At 36.3% G+C, this 17365-nt stretch overlaps 1 protein-coding gene across 36 annotated transcripts in view; it reads right to left on the bottom strand.

Moving 5' to 3' along the window:
• RIMS2 (regulating synaptic membrane exocytosis 2) overlaps positions 1 to 17365 on the bottom strand; it is a 437811-nt gene that overhangs the window by 77809 nt on the left and 342637 nt on the right. For 15 of the 36 annotated variants that reach the window (XM_042868720.1, XM_042868726.1, XM_042868716.1 and 12 more), the window contains one exon: positions 7443 to 7543. The exons of 20 other annotated variants lie outside the window; for them this stretch is intronic. In XM_042868720.1, coding sequence (XP_042724654.1) covers positions 7443 to 7543 — 101 coding nt within the window. Of the gene's footprint in view, positions 1 to 7442; positions 7544 to 11570; positions 11607 to 17365 lie in introns of all 36 variants that reach the window. One more of the 36 variants, XM_042868715.1, reaches the window with a different exon arrangement.

The raw sequence follows: 17365 nt of genomic DNA, 5'->3' as shown, positions 1-17365 counted from the left end.
TGAAATCACTGGTAAAGCAACGACTTCCATCTGTAGGAACAGGATAATATTATTTCTTATTTATCACTATGGACAATATTCTATTTGCTAACACTACATCAGTACTAATGCCTGTAAGCTTAGACTTTACTTCCAAATGAAAGTCAGAACCAACAAAATTTAGAATGGCCTCAGAGGTAATTCTGTCCTTTAGTAACCTTTAGTAATTTTCACCAGAAGTGTTGCTGAAGGCATGAAGTCTTTACAAAGGAAATAATTCTCAATTCTGAGCCTGAAGGTGCTGACCCTACTTTGATTAACTCCCTTGTCTGCTTTTACAGAAAAACATTAGTGTGCTTCATATACATCTAAATTCTTCACCTGTACTACCTGCAGTATGGATGCTTGCAGCCACAAAGCTGCTAAAACAAACTGCAAGAGCTTCCGTATTTATGATACTCCAGAAAAAGAACTAAAAAACTGCAATGCCTTGGGCAAATCCCATGGAGACACAAAGCATTTTTCTTGCATGATGATAGATGGCAAAAAATCCTCAAATCCAAAAATCTGAACTTCAGGCTAAGGTTGGTAAACTGGCAAAATTACCACTGATTTCTCTGGGGCAGCTGTCAAAGAAGAACAACCCTCATAATACAAATAGATCAAAGCAAAGCAAAGACATGACCAAAGCAAACTCTGGGTGAACCCCCTCCTCAGGTATGTCAGGAGCAGCTGAAGCTGCTGCTGGTGGCGGAGCTCCACGAGCTGTGGCAGACAGGGAGGTCGGGGTGGGAGGTGATGGGGCAGCCAGAGCTCTCCTGCCCTGTGCCTGGGGGACAACCCAAGTGCGGGCAGTGGCTGTGGTCTCTGAGCCACCCCTGTGAGGCAGGTCCTGCTTTTTTCTCATTTCGAATCCTGAGCAGTTAAGCAGGCTCCATGCCAGCACTGCACTGGGATTTCAGGTGCATCCATTCCAACGGAACGAAATGCTTTCCTTGGTTCCTCAAGGTCAATAACCTAGCAGTGGATTTAGCAAACATGTTTCTGGCTGAGCTGGAACAATGGCTCTGCCCATGTCATCTTCCAAATATGAATTACCAACTATTCTGCCTGGCACAGACTTAAGAAGCATAAACTGCTGCTAGATGTGATGCATATTATCATGGACTATTATTCTAATTTTTGGGGGCTTCCTGCCTATTGTAGCAATTCTATTAACTTCCCACATCCCTCATTTTTGAATGTTACTACAGCATTTAGTACGTATTTCCCAGTTAATTTTCTTTCTTGTTTTCTCTGAATCTTCTCATCTATTATCTGCATAATATCAGTTCCAGTACATTTTAGAGAATTAACTCAAAACACAGTCACAGTACTTGGTACATGAATTGTTATTCAGTTCAATTGCATCTTGGAACTTTACTGCTTAAATTGAGGGGAAAAAAAAACATAAACAGAAATAATTGAGTTTACTATGAAAAGATAACTGCTCAGAACCCAAAGAGACGATCAGTTTAGCAATTCATGGGCCTATATCAAACAGTTCTCTGAGGAAAACATGTTCTATTACAAAAAGGATAAAAGGATTCAAGATAAAATGCAGTGATTATTCTCATTGGAAATTAGTCAGGACAGCATTCAAGTGATTTTTAAATGTGATTTTTAATGGAATAGCTACAACTACTTCATTGAAGCTGGCTTTTGGTGGAAATCTGTTGATAGGCATTTTGATAAATACTTCATATACATCAGTTTGATGTAATTAAACTGAATATTTTATTTTTTATTTTCAGGACTCATTTTTTTTTCTCTTTGAGATTCGTCCTAGCATTACAGCATACATTACGTACATTTTATTATGTATTTAACCTCTGTTATCCAGACATACAATAAGCTTACACAAAAACTTAGAAAATGGCAGATAGCACAAAGCAACAGCAGACAGCTCGAGGCAGCCCGTACTGGTCCATTTAATCTGTTTATATTGCAGCCATCACCATGATGACTGAATGCAGTATTTGTCTTGACCGTGGTATAACATGTCAGACTACCCTAAACCTCTGCTAGATACTCAAGATGCAAAAATAAATTAGAAAAGCATCCAAATTAAAGTAGATTAAAAGGGAGCTTGAACTGAATGAAGGAGAAACATGGCAGCTTGGCACCACTATATAAGACAAATTATTTCTCAGATTTTGGATATCACTAAAGAAGAACCTGCTGGAAGTTTCACCAATCCACATCTATATTCAATGTCACTGAGCTGTTTTTAACTCACCAGCAAAATACAAGAGTGCAATAAAAACATCAGTGAAACAAGGTGTTTCCCACATTACCAAGTCTATACAGATCAAGTATAGGATTCTGAATTTATTTAATCTTCCTGGCTTCTTAAGTCTTGTAATTAATCTTAAAATCCTATATTTCTAGGAACAAGGACTACAGTATCATTGGTTTATTCTATAAATATTAAAATTATTTAAAATACAATACTTGATTGAAAGTATAACTGCTATCAGCACTACGAGAAAGAGAGATTCTCTATCTCGTTTAGTAGAAATCCTCAGAGATCGCAGAAGAGCACAAACTATCAATCTGGTAACCTGACTGCCACAGCCACTCACTGCACTTTTTGGAGGAAAAAGGCAGCTCTTGGACAATTGTGCACATTGTGACCAGCCTGGGAGCAAAGGAGACCTGCTTCACACTCGACCTTTTCACCAGCCAGACTGCTGATCCTGCTTTTTGCACATTCCCACACCCAGGCAGTCCGTAAGGATGGTCCATCCCATCCCATGGCCATCTCCTTTTCTTTTCCTCAGATCTTTCACCATAAACTTTATTTATTCTCCTCTCCTGTGGCTGTAAGGATGGCCATCTAAGTGGCCCAGGCTGAACAGTTGCAACGTTTTGGCACCTGCATGCTCCAAGGGCATTTTCGCTGTGTCTGTACTTGTCAAATGAAGAGAACACATTTAAGCTTTCCTTGTCTTGGTCTTGCTAAGGCTTGAGAAGATCACAAAGGAGCATTCTGCCCTGTCATGTACTACTCTCCTACACTAGACACAGAATTATGCTTATATATTTATGATGCACAGTATCTGGAATTCTAAATCTTGAAACATGACTATTGATTAAAAGGTACTGAGCATGACAGGTAGCTCATGATGTAGAGTCTTACCATCAATATGAATCGTTAAAGCACAAGTTGAAAATTTCTCCTTGGTGTTTTCTATTACTCCTTGTTTGGTGTTCTCTTTTCTATATTTGGCTAAATATTCTCTTCACCTGCTTGCTAAAAATTTAGATTTTATCTTGTCTTCTACTGTTTATACCCCAATTTTGTTTCTTGTTGCTTTAGTATATTAAATCCTTAATTGATATGCTAATTACTAAGTTATATAACTGGATTTCTCTATGCCTATTTGTAGGTCATTGTCTTCTCCCAGTAAAACAAAATGAGCCTCATACTTATACATTTAAATGTGTCATCTCGTTGCCAGTCTCTGTTTTACATTTCATACTACAGAAAACAACCACATTTCATTATTCTATTCTAACTCCTGTATAAACAACCTCTTTTATTCTGACATGCAATATTTTTAATTACTGATATCCCTTGGAGAGGCTAATAGGGCTTCAGTTGATGGAGGCATCACTTCATCTACACTGAGTTCATACTGCAAACTATCTTCTCACTTTTTGTTCAGTAATAACAAAGTCCTTCAGCTTTCCCCAGTCAAGCCACTGATCACATCCTACTCATGGCAGCAAGGAGACAGGCGTACTATGACTCCTTCCACCTTTTTCCTTTCATCTGTCAGCAGGGATTCATGAACCAGAACAGTGATGGGAATGGCCAGGGGCAGGAGTTACCAACTACAGCACCATCAATTGATTTGCCTGCCAGGAGAGTTAATGGCAGCAGCACCAAGCAAAAAGAAAGAGAAGTTGTAAGCGGTAGTTTGGGAATCAGCTTCAAAAGCCAGCTAAACCAAAGGTGACTAAAACAAACCCAGAATACTGCTGGCTCAGCCTCTCTAGATGATGATCTTGGCTCTTCCCTCTACTCAGCATTTCATCTTGCTGGAATACATAAGAACTAGGAAGCCTAGTTTTTATGCAAAAGAATAAACTAGCCTTAGAAATATTCTTGAAGAAAATTACAGGCTAATGTTGCAGAATCATAATATGGCAAACAGCTGTACTTTTCCCTAGTAGAAAGCTCTCTTGCTCCTGTGTTTTTTTTCTGTGTCACCAAAACCTGTCAACTTTCACCAGCCCTAAAATTCAGACTTCAGCATCTATTCCTGTACAACTCTACTAGTACTCAATACTCAGAATAACCATTTGTTACAATACCAAAAATACTTTTCTCATGGAATCATAGAATGGCCTGGGTTGAAAAGGACCACAATGCTCATCTGGTTTCAACCCCCTGCTATGTGCAGGATCACCAACCAGCAGACCAGGCTGCCCAGAGCCACATCCAGCCTGGCCTTGAATGCCTCCAGGGATGGGGCATCCACAACCTCCTTGGGCAACCTTTTCCAGTGTGTCACCGCCCCCTCTTTGAAAAACTTCCTCCTAGTACCTAACCTAAACCTCCCCTGTCTCAGTTTAAAACCATTCCCCCTTGTCCTATCACTATCCACCCTTGTCATACCCTTTCCTGTTTATATTCTCCCTTCAAATATTGGAAGGCCACAATGAGGTCTCTCCGGAGCCTTCTCTTCTCCAAGCTAAATAAGCCCAGTTTCCTCAGCCTTTCTTCACAGAACAAATCATATCCTTTATACACCTATTATTTTTCCTCTCATAACTCCCCAGCAGTAAATATGTTTATATGAAAATCAAATATGTTTTTTGATTTCCTTAATTCTGTCCCAGAATCAGACCAAAGCAACTTTTCCATGTAAGAAAAGAACTCTTACACAGTGCATGTATGACCTACTAAACTCATGCACTCAAAACACTATGGAAACAAAATACTTAGTTTCAAAAAAACCGATAAGCCATGTATGCCAATAATAAAAATACCATCTGCAATTACATCAGCCACTAGAAAAGAAAAAAACACAAAGGAAGGTCAGTTTCTTATTTTAACTGCTTCTACGAACACACATCACAATATACTTTTCTCACCAGCTTCGTAATGTATGACTGTACATCACACCAGCACATGAAGATTCCTGTACTGCCTTCCAGATGCAAAACAAAACCAGATAACTATTTTAATATTGTCCTAATGCTGCTACTAGATCTTTTGCTTTCTCAGCAAGGAGGGGTGTTTCTTTCTTAATGTAGGTAGGGACACTCAGTTGCTCTTTATTTCACTATAAAGAAAGACATAAAACAGAAATACAAAAAAAGAATTGTATTTGCTAGCTGTCCTGAATGTCACCTAATGCTTAGTTATTGACATTTTTCTCAGGCATGACACACATGATGACCTGTTGTGCCAGCAGACAGTACAAAAAAGTCAAAGTCACTGTACAGTACGTTGAACATGAGATTTCACTCAGCATTTTTACATATGTGCTTTAGTTCACGATTCCAGGAGAATTTTTGAAGACATTAGGTAGATAAATTGTACTCACTCATTTTCTGCCTCTAAATGATATAAACGCTCAATTAAGGAAAACTGAAGAAGTGAAAAAATGAAGACAGATCTCTCATACAACAAATGAGAGTTATGGTTCTGATATAGCTTAAAAACTAGAATTTTAAGAGTACTTTTTGAATTAATACATATAGGTGAACAATCCGTGTTCCATGAGTTCAGAGATAGAATAAATAACTCATTTCCAAATACTGAAACTACACTTTGGCAGAATAGTAAATTAATTGTTTATTTCTGGAGACAAATTGTTTGATGTGTGCAATCAATAAACCACCATTTTCATAAAAGAAATCCATTTAAATTTTCCTCTTTAATACATTCCAATAATATTGTAGGTAAATTTTTAATAAAAAATGGTAGAAAATGTATAGTGAGACTCAATAATATGGTGTGGGTGAAATGATAAAATAAGGTAGGAAATACTCCATTAAGTAATTATATTCTATTCAGCTTCCTCACATCAGAGCCCATTTATTCTCTTTACTCCGTACCAGTTCTCCTTCTGACTCAAATTTCAGGCCAGCAATGAGGGAGCAGGGAAATTAGCAGAGTAATTCTGATTATACATACAATACACAAATTCATATTTTTATGGTACATACAATCATAACACTCACGAGGTCTGCTCGCAGTACCTCGCTCATCTGGAAGAAGTAACACTTTTCAAAGCAGACAATATAGACACGTGAAAATAATTTTGTCACGTCAACACAAAGCAAGCATCTAGGCATGTCAGCATTCCAAGCCCCTCCTATGCATTAATCAAAAATCCTGTCTTCTGTACTAAAAACTGAGGGGAAAATATGCAAAAAATCAAGCAGCACATCTATAGAGTTAAAATGTTTCAGAGGTGGTTTTTTGTTTTGCTTTGTCAATTCTATTTATATTAATAGTTCTGTCCATTTTGTCACGGGTTTTGAAAAAAACTTCCGCTATTTTCCCAAAAATGAATCACTTTTTTTTTTGTTTTCAAAAGGAATTATCTTGAGTAAGTTAGTCTACATTATCTGCAAAACAAATAATACTTAACAGATTTAATGATATTTTGCCTTCAAATATTAAAAAGCTGGCTTTAAAATCACTGCTGATCTTTTAAGGAAAGGAATGATATCCTGGAAATAAAGCCTAAAAGAGATTTCTCTTCCTCAAACAGCTTTTGTAGGTCAGAAGTCTCGTGTTTCTCACTTACAATCTGACCTTAATTAATGAAGTATTTTACAGGACACTAAATTATTTTTGTATAATAGAATTTAAATTGAAAACATCTTGATTATTTTAATTAACACAATGTATATGACATGACCCTGTTCCAGATAGCAGGAAATTTTAGATAATATACTTAGGGCTATACTACGACACAACAATTCAGAATTCTGGCACATAGCCACAATCAGTGTACAAGACCGCGCTGATGTACAGAGCACCTTTCCATCAGCTGAATTGCCTCATTAAATGAAGTAACACTATAACTTCTCATTTTCAGTAGACCAAGATAACCTTGTGTTCACCTATTCGAATGCCACGGACAGGTTTCAATAACTCTCACTACATGTACCACTTAATAAACCTCTTCCTTCCTTCTCTTTGAGCTTTTAAATCATGACCCTACTGTTCATTCCAGTAGGTAATTACAGTGCCATTTTTATTTGGTTTAACTAATCTTTCTTAAATTTTAACAATCAAGAACATTCTGCATTAAGAATTTTACTGCACTCTTGCGATAATTTTATTACAGACAGGAAAGAATCTTCTACTGAAGAAATTACCTCCCATTCATCTATTATTTTCTAAAAGTAATATTTAACATTTTTTGTTGCTTTTCAAAACAAAACTCCCTTGCCTTAGAATGATAATCTTGTTCCAGCCTGGAATCTGATCCTGCTACCTGTTTGTACTTGCTCATTTTCATTTGTCGGTTTCTCTCTTCTATATCCATCGAACCTGTTAAGTTAAAAATAAACAAATAAATAAATAAATAAAGTAGTCTTCAATCCAAGATCAACATTCTCATAAAATTATTAACAGAAATGAAATCTGGTTTATTTAAATTATGACATAAATAATTTTACTTTCTGAATTACAACTTTGAAGAAAACCAGAAACTTCTAAAAGAAGGAAAACTGTTTCTGAGTAAGTACTTCAGCAGAGACTTATTAAGCATTGGATTATCTGCACAAGTCAAATAAAACCAACATTGTAGAAGAAATGGATGTAAATGGAATAGAACGTTTCCACAGAACAGAATTTTACTACAAAAATATTCAAGAGAAATTAAGTCTTCCATTAAAATCAAAAAAGGAATGCAAACATCTTTGTGTTTATTTTGGGGGGAGGTCCTAGTTCTGTATTTTTTGTGTGTGACACAAGCATTTTCGCACTGAATTACTGATCAAATAACAACCACGGCCTGTCAGAGCTGCTGTTTACCATGTAAGTACACTCTCATTTTGCTCAAAATATTTTAAAGTGGTATAAAGGAATGATAAAGAGCCATCCAGTGGTATCACTGTATTACATTCTAATGACACAAAACTTCCAGAATGATTTCAGGATTAACTATTCTTGGACCAAATACATGATTAATCTCAGTAGAGATGGGTACTTAAAATATGACTCAGGCACCAACTGTTTTCTGCCAATTGGTACAGCACAATTTACTAAGCAAAATAATAAGGAAGTAAGTGCCAAAGCTGAAGTGGAAATGTGAGAAACAGAAAAATGAGAGGAAGAGAGCAGCTCAGAATTTAAAAAAAAAAAAAAAAAAAAAAGTTGTTGAACTAAACATGGTTATCTACTATACACACAGACGCTTGATTCTCTTCAACATGTTATAATGCCCCAAATTCTAAAAAGGACTAATTCATTTATTTTTTTGGACTGCCATTTATCTTAAACTTGCTGTGTTTTTAACCCAAAGGTTGCTTAGGATTAGATTTTCAGAATCCTATTAGTCAAAAATGGTAGCTTTTATACTTCATATTCATTTAACAATCTTTACTGTCATCTGTGGAACTAGGACTGGAATATTAGATACCAGTGTTTACTCTGTAAATAAGACTTAAAATCTAAACCTTAAAGTCACGATCTAATAGTAAAATGAGACTTTCCATCGGGCCTTTGCAGTGCTTCTTAGCTTTGTATTTTCCTTCTGTGCAATGTAACAACAGTAGCGCGTATCAGGAGAAAAGGCCTTTCAGATACATCTTGCAATACCCCATGGAAAATCCAGAAGGGAGAGGGCAGGAAGAGGGTTAAACTGTACTGTTATCTATAAACCCTTCAGCTTCTGAATTCTGTATTCCAGCTCTCCCTCTGTATTCCTTACAGACAAAGTGAGTGAAAAGACTTCACATAAATCTTTGAGAGATGTGAATCAATAAAAAAGAATGAAAAAGAGTAAGTTTCATAGGAAGAGATATAACAAAAAATACAACTGCAGGTGAAAATTCCTAAAATAAAACATAGCTGGTTTCTCCTGTTGCTATTTACCTCAACCATTAAATGTGCCTCATCAATACCTGCCAAGTTATTCTTAAGCTGCAGCTATTTTACTAAGGATTTGGTTTTAAAAACAATATAATATTTTCTCTTTAAAACAGAAACTCTGAGCTGCAAACTGATACTTTTCTTCAGCAAACAGAAATATTTCTGAAGTAAAATAATCTAACTTCTTTTGTATAAAGAAATAAATCACTCTTTACTGAAATTATGCTAAAAATCCACTTGTTATTCCTCAATAATGCAACAAAGGAAATGCTTTTCAACACAAAGTTAGTCTTGTGAATTTTTCTTACGAATTTTTCGTATGAAATCATCACATTCTCTGTCCACAGACAGCCTGCTAACCTGCAGTAAATGACAAGGAGTGGTGGAATAACTCCTCCTGATCACACATTAACACTTTCACAATTACTTGAGCAAACATTCCTTCTTTTCTATGATCTATGGGTAGATGAAAGACAGGTTTCCACAAATTCAACTGCACTTGTTCTGCAAAATCAACTGTTCCAAAATACGATTGAAAGCAGGATCCCCTGTAGCACAACAGGCAAAGCTGGTGATTCAGTTTGATCTCAAGAGAAAAAATAACAACAAAACTTAGGAAGAAAAAAGCCATTCAATGCCCACAAAAGCTTGTTAAAATCTAACTTGCTATCTATTATTGAAACTGCCTTTAACAAATAGATGAATTAAGTTATATGCAAAAAGAGGGAATTCTGAGGGCATTCATATTTATGGAAATTCATAATGTAGAAGCTCAGCTATGCTTCTGCTGTGAACAGAGCTGACATGAAGGAAGACTTCACAGCACTGCTGCCAGAGGACAATCTTCATGTAATTAATGCCAGATGCAGCTGTGAGCTGCATGGGAGTAAGAAAGTTTGGGAGAATCTCATGGCCATAGCCTGTGAACACATGGTCCAGTGCACACATGCTGTTGCACTATGCAATGCAAATGCAGAGCTACAGCCATGTCTGGTTCTGCTTCTACTTTGCTGAAACTTAAGTGGGTGATTTAGCATGAGCAGTAACTACTGCCACAGAGTCCACTAAATGGTGTATTAAGAAGCTTCCACTCCTAACATGATGAAGATAACCAGGCCTGAACATCAGCCCCATACTAAGGGCCTTCCTGTAATCAGGAATTGTATAGGAGGTGTGTGTAGATGACTCTGAACTATTTGTTATCAGTATTTGTGAACATGTAGGATCATTAGCATGGAGAAATTGCTATCTGATGGAGAGTTTATCGCTGACTCATAATATGTTAACTCCATAATGTTAGAAGAGAATATCCCAAGGGAAAATAGCAACATGACAGTGCAAAGGTGATCCCAAAATGCCAGGAGCCACCAAGTATGCCAGAATAAGGCCAAGAGTAAGGCCAGCTATGGCAGCAAACCTGTAACATGTCACGAGCTCATTGCAAGCACTAGAATCATTCCCCCAACTTCAAATGCAACCCATTATTTTAATGTTTTAACTTGAAACCTTATACGATTCTGCTAATTGAGCATTAAGGTTTTCATTAAAACTGAAAACTTTTTTTATTTTTTTTTTTCTAAAAAATGTAAGGCGCTGTTACCAACAATGTGGTTAACGTCTAGCTTTTCTACCTCAGTACAGTCACATTTTTACAAAGAAATAAGCAATCATTCATCTCAGCGTTAGAGGTTGCTCTTGGATGTTCAAGTCAAACACTGTTTATTCTCTAGGGTAAGACTCTTCAGTTGACAGCCCAAGGTCCACATCTAGAGGCAAAAATGCCTACAAAATGGCCTTCTTATCCAGTTTAGCCTAAGAAATTGAACTATGTTCATTGCTTCTTTCATTGCCTGCTCCAGTGAGAAATATTAAATTCTTCTATCTGTTATGATACAGGTGATAGTGACACATTTGGAGAAGATGCCTGTAAAACACTGTGCAATAGGGCATCTGGGACATAGAGAATAAAAGGGAAATCTGGGGTATGTAAATAAAGTAGAGTTCTTAAAATATTATGATGGATTTACTTTTGGATGGGCATGGAGAAGAGGCATACAAAATCAACTGTATTTCCTACCCAGAGCAATGGCTCCAGCAAAGGGACAAGAACTAGAGATGACTACAGAAACAGTGAGATTTTGGAGGTCAGAAACTTGCTGCAGAGAGGAAGGAGGCAGTGTGCAGTTGTGCACTTTCTATGCCTGGGCTGAGGTGGAGAAAATAGGTCATAAAGTGTATGAGAGCTTTCTTGAGTCGATTCTGGTCTCTTCCCATTTTTCCCTCTAAATTGGCTCCCTTAAGAAAGCAAAGGAATTACATTTAGGAAAGTCCTTTCTTAGTTTTCATTTCCTAATACGTACTTTGAAATCACAAAAATAAATCAACATTTTGATCCAATTCCAGGATACACATTCACTTAAACACCGTAGATCAAAGGACTTAAGGGCAAAAGTACAAAAACGTTTTGAATAAGTCTCCCTACCTGTATCCCCATTCTCTGGATCTGCTTTCTTTTCTTCTAAAAACAAATGAAAGCAATATGTAAAACAAAACAAACAAACAAACAAACAAAAAAAAAGGGTGAGAGAAGAAATGCATAATAATAATAAAAGTAACAACAATGAAGCATGCATTGGAAAGGAAAAATGAATAAAGACCATCAAATTAATCTAAATTGATAGTTTAGTCAACCAGCCAAATATGGTGCTCTACATCCAGAGGCATATTCACTGCATGCTGCTGAATACATTTGTGCACACTTATCATGGACTTACTGGAGGCAACTCATGGCTATTTTGTGCGCTTCCGGAATCATTAATGCACTCAGTACAAAAGACAGCAAGGCAGGTGTCAGACATAGTTACTTTACAGTTTCATTCGACAGGATGACAACAATAAAAGTAAAAAAATTCCTAGCAGTGTATGTTTTATGCAGCACACGCACGATGTGCAGTCTAATGGTTCAAGCATAAAAATTGGATGTGTCAGAATGGTTTTCAGTAATTGCTTTAAATCTTCCTTGGTTTAATCAATTCTCATAGCTTCCACAGGTTAAAAGGTTTAGTAATGATATTACTGTAGCTTATCTGAGAGCTAAAACATGATGAAGCGCAAAAGGCTCTAACATCAAAACTCAGAACTCAGCTCATGCTCGTAAATCCAACAAACTGATGCTAACAATTATTCTGAATGCTTATCAAAGGTTGTATATGGCTCAGGGCATTCCTCTGTCACAGAGAAAGGAAAACACATTGGATCCCTATCAAATAGTTTGGCAGCACATAAATACTGCAAGTTGAAATCCAAGTTTGGTAATTAATGTGAAAGAAATTTAAGTCAAAAGAAATTTACTTTAATTAGAAACATATTAACTTTTAGCACACTGCTTCTTTTTCTTACTTTAAGCTAAAATTATATTAATTTCAATTACCACAATCTCATGAATATGGAGCAATCTTGCCCCCTGACACAAAATAAAATACTATGTACTATTAGAATTAAGTATTTTTCCAGAATTACAGGTTATTGAAAGTAGCTCACAAAATTACTTTATACTTTGCAATACACAAGCTGTTACAAGTTGAAGAAGGAAACAGAGATGTTCTATCAGGATGGTTACCTACTGGCAACTCCTAGTGGAACTGTTAGACAAATTAATGGGAGGAGGATATGGTAAGTCATAACCCTACACTTCTGAAAATCAGTAAATACCCATTGAGTTCTTGAGACCTCATCCATTCCCTATTCTTTTCTGCCCCATTTTGTGAGCAATATAAATAAGGCCCTTTACATTCATTTGTCCTTGGGTAGTCTGGCCAATACCACATTGGAGGCTGTGGTAATTGCTATGAAAACAGCAGAAATAGAGAGTTGTGTTTGCTTTTTAAGCTTTTCAATTCCTTTTTTTTTTTTTTTTTTTTTAAATTAGTGTTGATAAAAAAAAACTGTGAGTACAATGCTGTCTTCTATATTACTGATACAAAAGGCATGAGTACAATGCTGTTTTCTACTGCCGTATTACTTTTTAAGGCAAAAGCTATTTGATAGCAATACCAACAATTCAATGTAATGTAAGACAGATGAAAATTAAGTCACAGCCATTAAAATACCCTCCAGTTTGAACACAGGCAAGATGGTAAAACTTCCAACTTATTTCATACTTAAGTTGAAAATAAATCTTTGGCTGTAGTATCATCATACAGAAATATAATACTACATAGCATAATTCCTTTTATAAAAATACTTATTAGTCCATTTTTCTATTGGACTGGGCCACAGGACTTTTCAACCATGACTTTTAAAATGAAGACATAGTCAAAACATGGTAAACTTGAAACCCACCCAAGATTCACTTGATCATGCCTCCTATTTAAAAGTATATATATATATATATATATAAATATTTCCACATTGACTTACAGAAAAGAATACCATAGGTTCATCAAGCATGACATTCTATTAGATTTTTGAATTACAGAAGTGTAATTAAAGCGTTGTGACATTTTTTACAAATCTCTACAACAAATAAATTGTTCAGACTTTTATGGGAAGGGTCAGCAACAGTGGATCTCACTCTTGAAACTGAGGTTTCAATTGATTTGTAAACAGGAACTGTATTGTATTCTAAAGAAGTACTAGGAAGAACAGAAAACTGAATTGAGAAAGATCGCAATTCAATGTGGGAAACAGCAAAACTGAACAGTATCAGTATTTTCCACTGAGCAAATAAAACAATACTAACTTCTCAGCAGCAAAAACCTTCACAGCAATTCTGGGCTTAATCACCCCCTTTTAAATGAATTCAAAGCACGTTCAGAACAATGAAACTACAGTAAATAATGATTTGGGTTCCCCTGGTTACTAGATGTGCAAATTCAAAGCAAACAATCAAACAAAAAACACCCCCAAAAATGATTTGAAAATGCTGAAAATAAAAAAAAAAAATCCAATGAGATGATTTAGAAATGGTTCAAGGTGAATGATATGAGATGAAAAAGGCAACAGTCACTCCTAAGTCTTTTTAGTTCCCATTTAGATGTTTTCTTCAATATCACTATCATCAGTCAGTGGCTTTCTTCATCATCTGAATTAAGCTTAGTTTACAAAGCAAGTACATATACTCTATCCGTGAGATAAAATAAAGGAAAGAGAATGCAAAGGGAAGATAATGGTAGGCAAGAGACTCATAGAAGAGTGGTTTTAAAAGAACTGATCTAAAATGGCTGTGACCAGCTATATTAACTTGTATATGCCTTATCATGGTGAGATCTAAGGATCTGATGGGCACCTAAAGGTGCCACAGCCAGAGCACCCCAGCACACTTTGTTACCCTCACCCCAAGAAGACCCATGGAGCAGGGACTCCAATGCCCTTGAACAAAATGTCATCATCTCCGCAACTGTCTGAAAAGAATAACAGTTCTACAGAAGAAGTGGGACTGCACACTTCTCCCCAACTATGATTACTGATGGCAGCATTCAGCAATTGCTTCACAAGTGAGGATCTTTCTCCCTTCTTTGAGAAAGTTGAGGGTGAGCCTCACTGTAGCCATAAGGCCACCAGGAGTTGCTGAGTTGAACAGATTTTCTCCAGGGCTTCTTTCTTCTCTCATAATTGGTGGCCCAAAACTCAAGGTTAGAGTCTGGCTCTACCTTGAACTGTCTCTCCTGCAACGACTTTTAGATGTACAGGGATCACTTTAACAATAATTCTTTTACCTGGGATCCAGAACAGAGAGATTTCCATGAGCTTGGAGTGGGTTCTGAAATAAACTCTGAAATAAACTTCCCTGCTTTGAATGGAAGTAATTGCAACCTTCAATACTGACAGATGTTCATCTTATTAGAATAGAACTGCTTCAGGAAGAAGCAGAACTCCTTGTTTGTCTTTAATTTTAGACATAAGATAGGACGACGACAACAACAATTTTGAAATGTCTTACGTTTCTGCTTGTCTTTTTTGCTGACTCAAGATGAAATCTGCAATTATTTTTTAAGACTTGATAAATTCATTCCTTTAGATCTGTGATGAAAAACTTAATCTGATTTTTCAAAATGGTAGGAATTAATAAATTATATTTATTTAGAAAATATCAAATGTATATGTAGGTCCCTAACTTTATAAGTATGTTTAGAAATGGTAGTCAGATTTCTTACTAGCATGACTTCTTTGCATAGTTGGTAGAAAAAATTTCTCTTGAAAAGTTCAGTGTGAAACTACAGGAAAATCAATCTTATACCTTCCTTGAAACAGTATTTTTATCAGTGCAAGCAAAGGAAACAAGGCTGTTTCCTAGAAGCAAAAACAGAATTTATTTGCTTTGAACAGAAAAAACAGTCAGTTAAAGGCCTTGTAATCAAAGAACTACATTTCCTCCAGTTTACAGAGCAATTCAATTCCAGTTCTACCTCTAAGAAATTAGCCCTGAACTTAGTCATTTTGGCTGTCTAACCTGTGAAAAATACAACTACTCAATGGCTAAAGAATGTTTGATATAAGGGTTTCCTGAGCCTCTCTCCAGGCCTTTATGTCCAAGGTGTGGCCAACGTGCAGAAGATATTGATGCAACAAACAAGGCATCTCCAAAAAGTCTGTGCTATACTCCACAATTTGGATGAAAAGAATATGACTGAAAACTACAGAAATGCAGAAGATGTGCTTTATATGAGCCCGAAGTGTCAATTACCATCCTTACAAGGGAATGCTAGGAGGAAGACAATTCAATTAGTCAGATTCCAAGTGGGGGAACATGCCTTTGCATTCCTGTTTTCTATTTGGGAACTGCTTGATGGTTTTGTTGTTTTTAAAAAATTCATAGCTTCAAACTTGGCATTACTAAACAAAGACTGAGAGTTGAGGGACATTTTTCACCAATTAAACAAATTTTTATCATAATGCTGAAACCATGCTAACAATGTTATTATTTGCACAATACATGGTGCTGCTTAGTAATAGAGTTGAATAAGATAGGATGATCAGGGCTAGAAAGTGAAAGAATCTCTAGAACCATGGGCTCATAAATTGACAGGGTCAGCTAAGGTCTTCATCACTGGGGATAAACCAGTGCAGCTGATAAGGGAGAAAGGGCTTTTGAAGCAAGCTGGGAAGTTCTATTTTGCATGCTTATTAAACAAGAATTAGGATTATTATGAAAACTTCAATAGCATGTTTACCCATGGATCCTTTTCCAAGGTGATTTTTGCAAGACACTCTATGAGTCTGTCCTTGCTGCCTCACAAAAAGTACATGCATTTTTGTGGCCTTTGAAAAATACTGAGATCCCACATGGAAATAGGTGTTACTAAAGCAGAAGCAGCAAGATGAACTTCAGCTAAAGCACTACATTTCAATTCCACCAAGCACTGTGGCAAAACAGTAAAGGATATGAAATAGGATTCTGAGAACGTAGAAGAAAAATCCCCTGAGCTAGTGGCTCCCATACTCTGTTCTCACAAATTTCCATTCAGATCAGCCATGCTATTAGCTCTGCATCATCATCATGAAAAGCCCTAATCCAGTGTCACCATTCTTTATTAGCCAAGCATGCAAGCACCTCAGAATTCCTACCACCAACCATGCTTCACAGTATAACCACAGAATATTTCACATTTTGACAGAGCCATTTCAATATGTAGGCACAAACACTTGAAGATAACTATGCTTGATTTCAGAAAAGCAAAAAACTATTAATAGAGATTCTTCAGCCATCCTAAGAATGCAAGAAATCTTCATTAGTGTGTCAACAGACAAAAATATGGTTAAAGATTTAAGCTAAGCCATGAAAACAACACTGGTGTGTTCACCTTCATGCAAGACAAAAGAACTACAAACTCAGCTCTCAAAGTTTTACCAAAAATGCTGTGTTGTACATGTATAATGTATAAAATACTGCAAATTTACTGGTATGCTCTCATTTTTAATTCTATAAACTGATATTTTGACTATTTTCTTTGCTGGTCTGAAATCCAGCCTTTTTTTTCCTAATCCAGTACAGATGGCTATTTCAGGGTTTGAAGCCTTCACAGTTTCTGGTGTTAATTCTAAGAAATAAAAATAAGAACAAAGAGTCCCCCAGCTATCCAATCCAATACATCTGTCAGTATAATAAATACCTTTAAACTGAATTTGATGTTGAACTATCCCTTTGGGTTCTGCTGTTCAAATAGAGAGTTGTAACTCAGACATTTAAAGTGTCTAATCTAAGATATGAGATTTTAAACAAACTCTTGAAATTAAATATCACAGAACCCTTCAGAGATGCACAAGTTATCTAACCAC

This window comes from Lagopus leucura, unplaced genomic scaffold (genome assembly GCF_019238085.1).
Source record: "Lagopus leucura isolate 7727_CA_CO unplaced genomic scaffold, USGS_WTPT01 Super-Scaffold_100002, whole genome shotgun sequence".
In the NCBI taxonomy this organism is placed as follows: Eukaryota; Metazoa; Chordata; class Aves; order Galliformes; family Phasianidae; genus Lagopus; species Lagopus leucura.
Note: the sequence above shows the minus strand (reverse complement) of the source record. Positions and strands in the feature narration are given on the sequence as shown.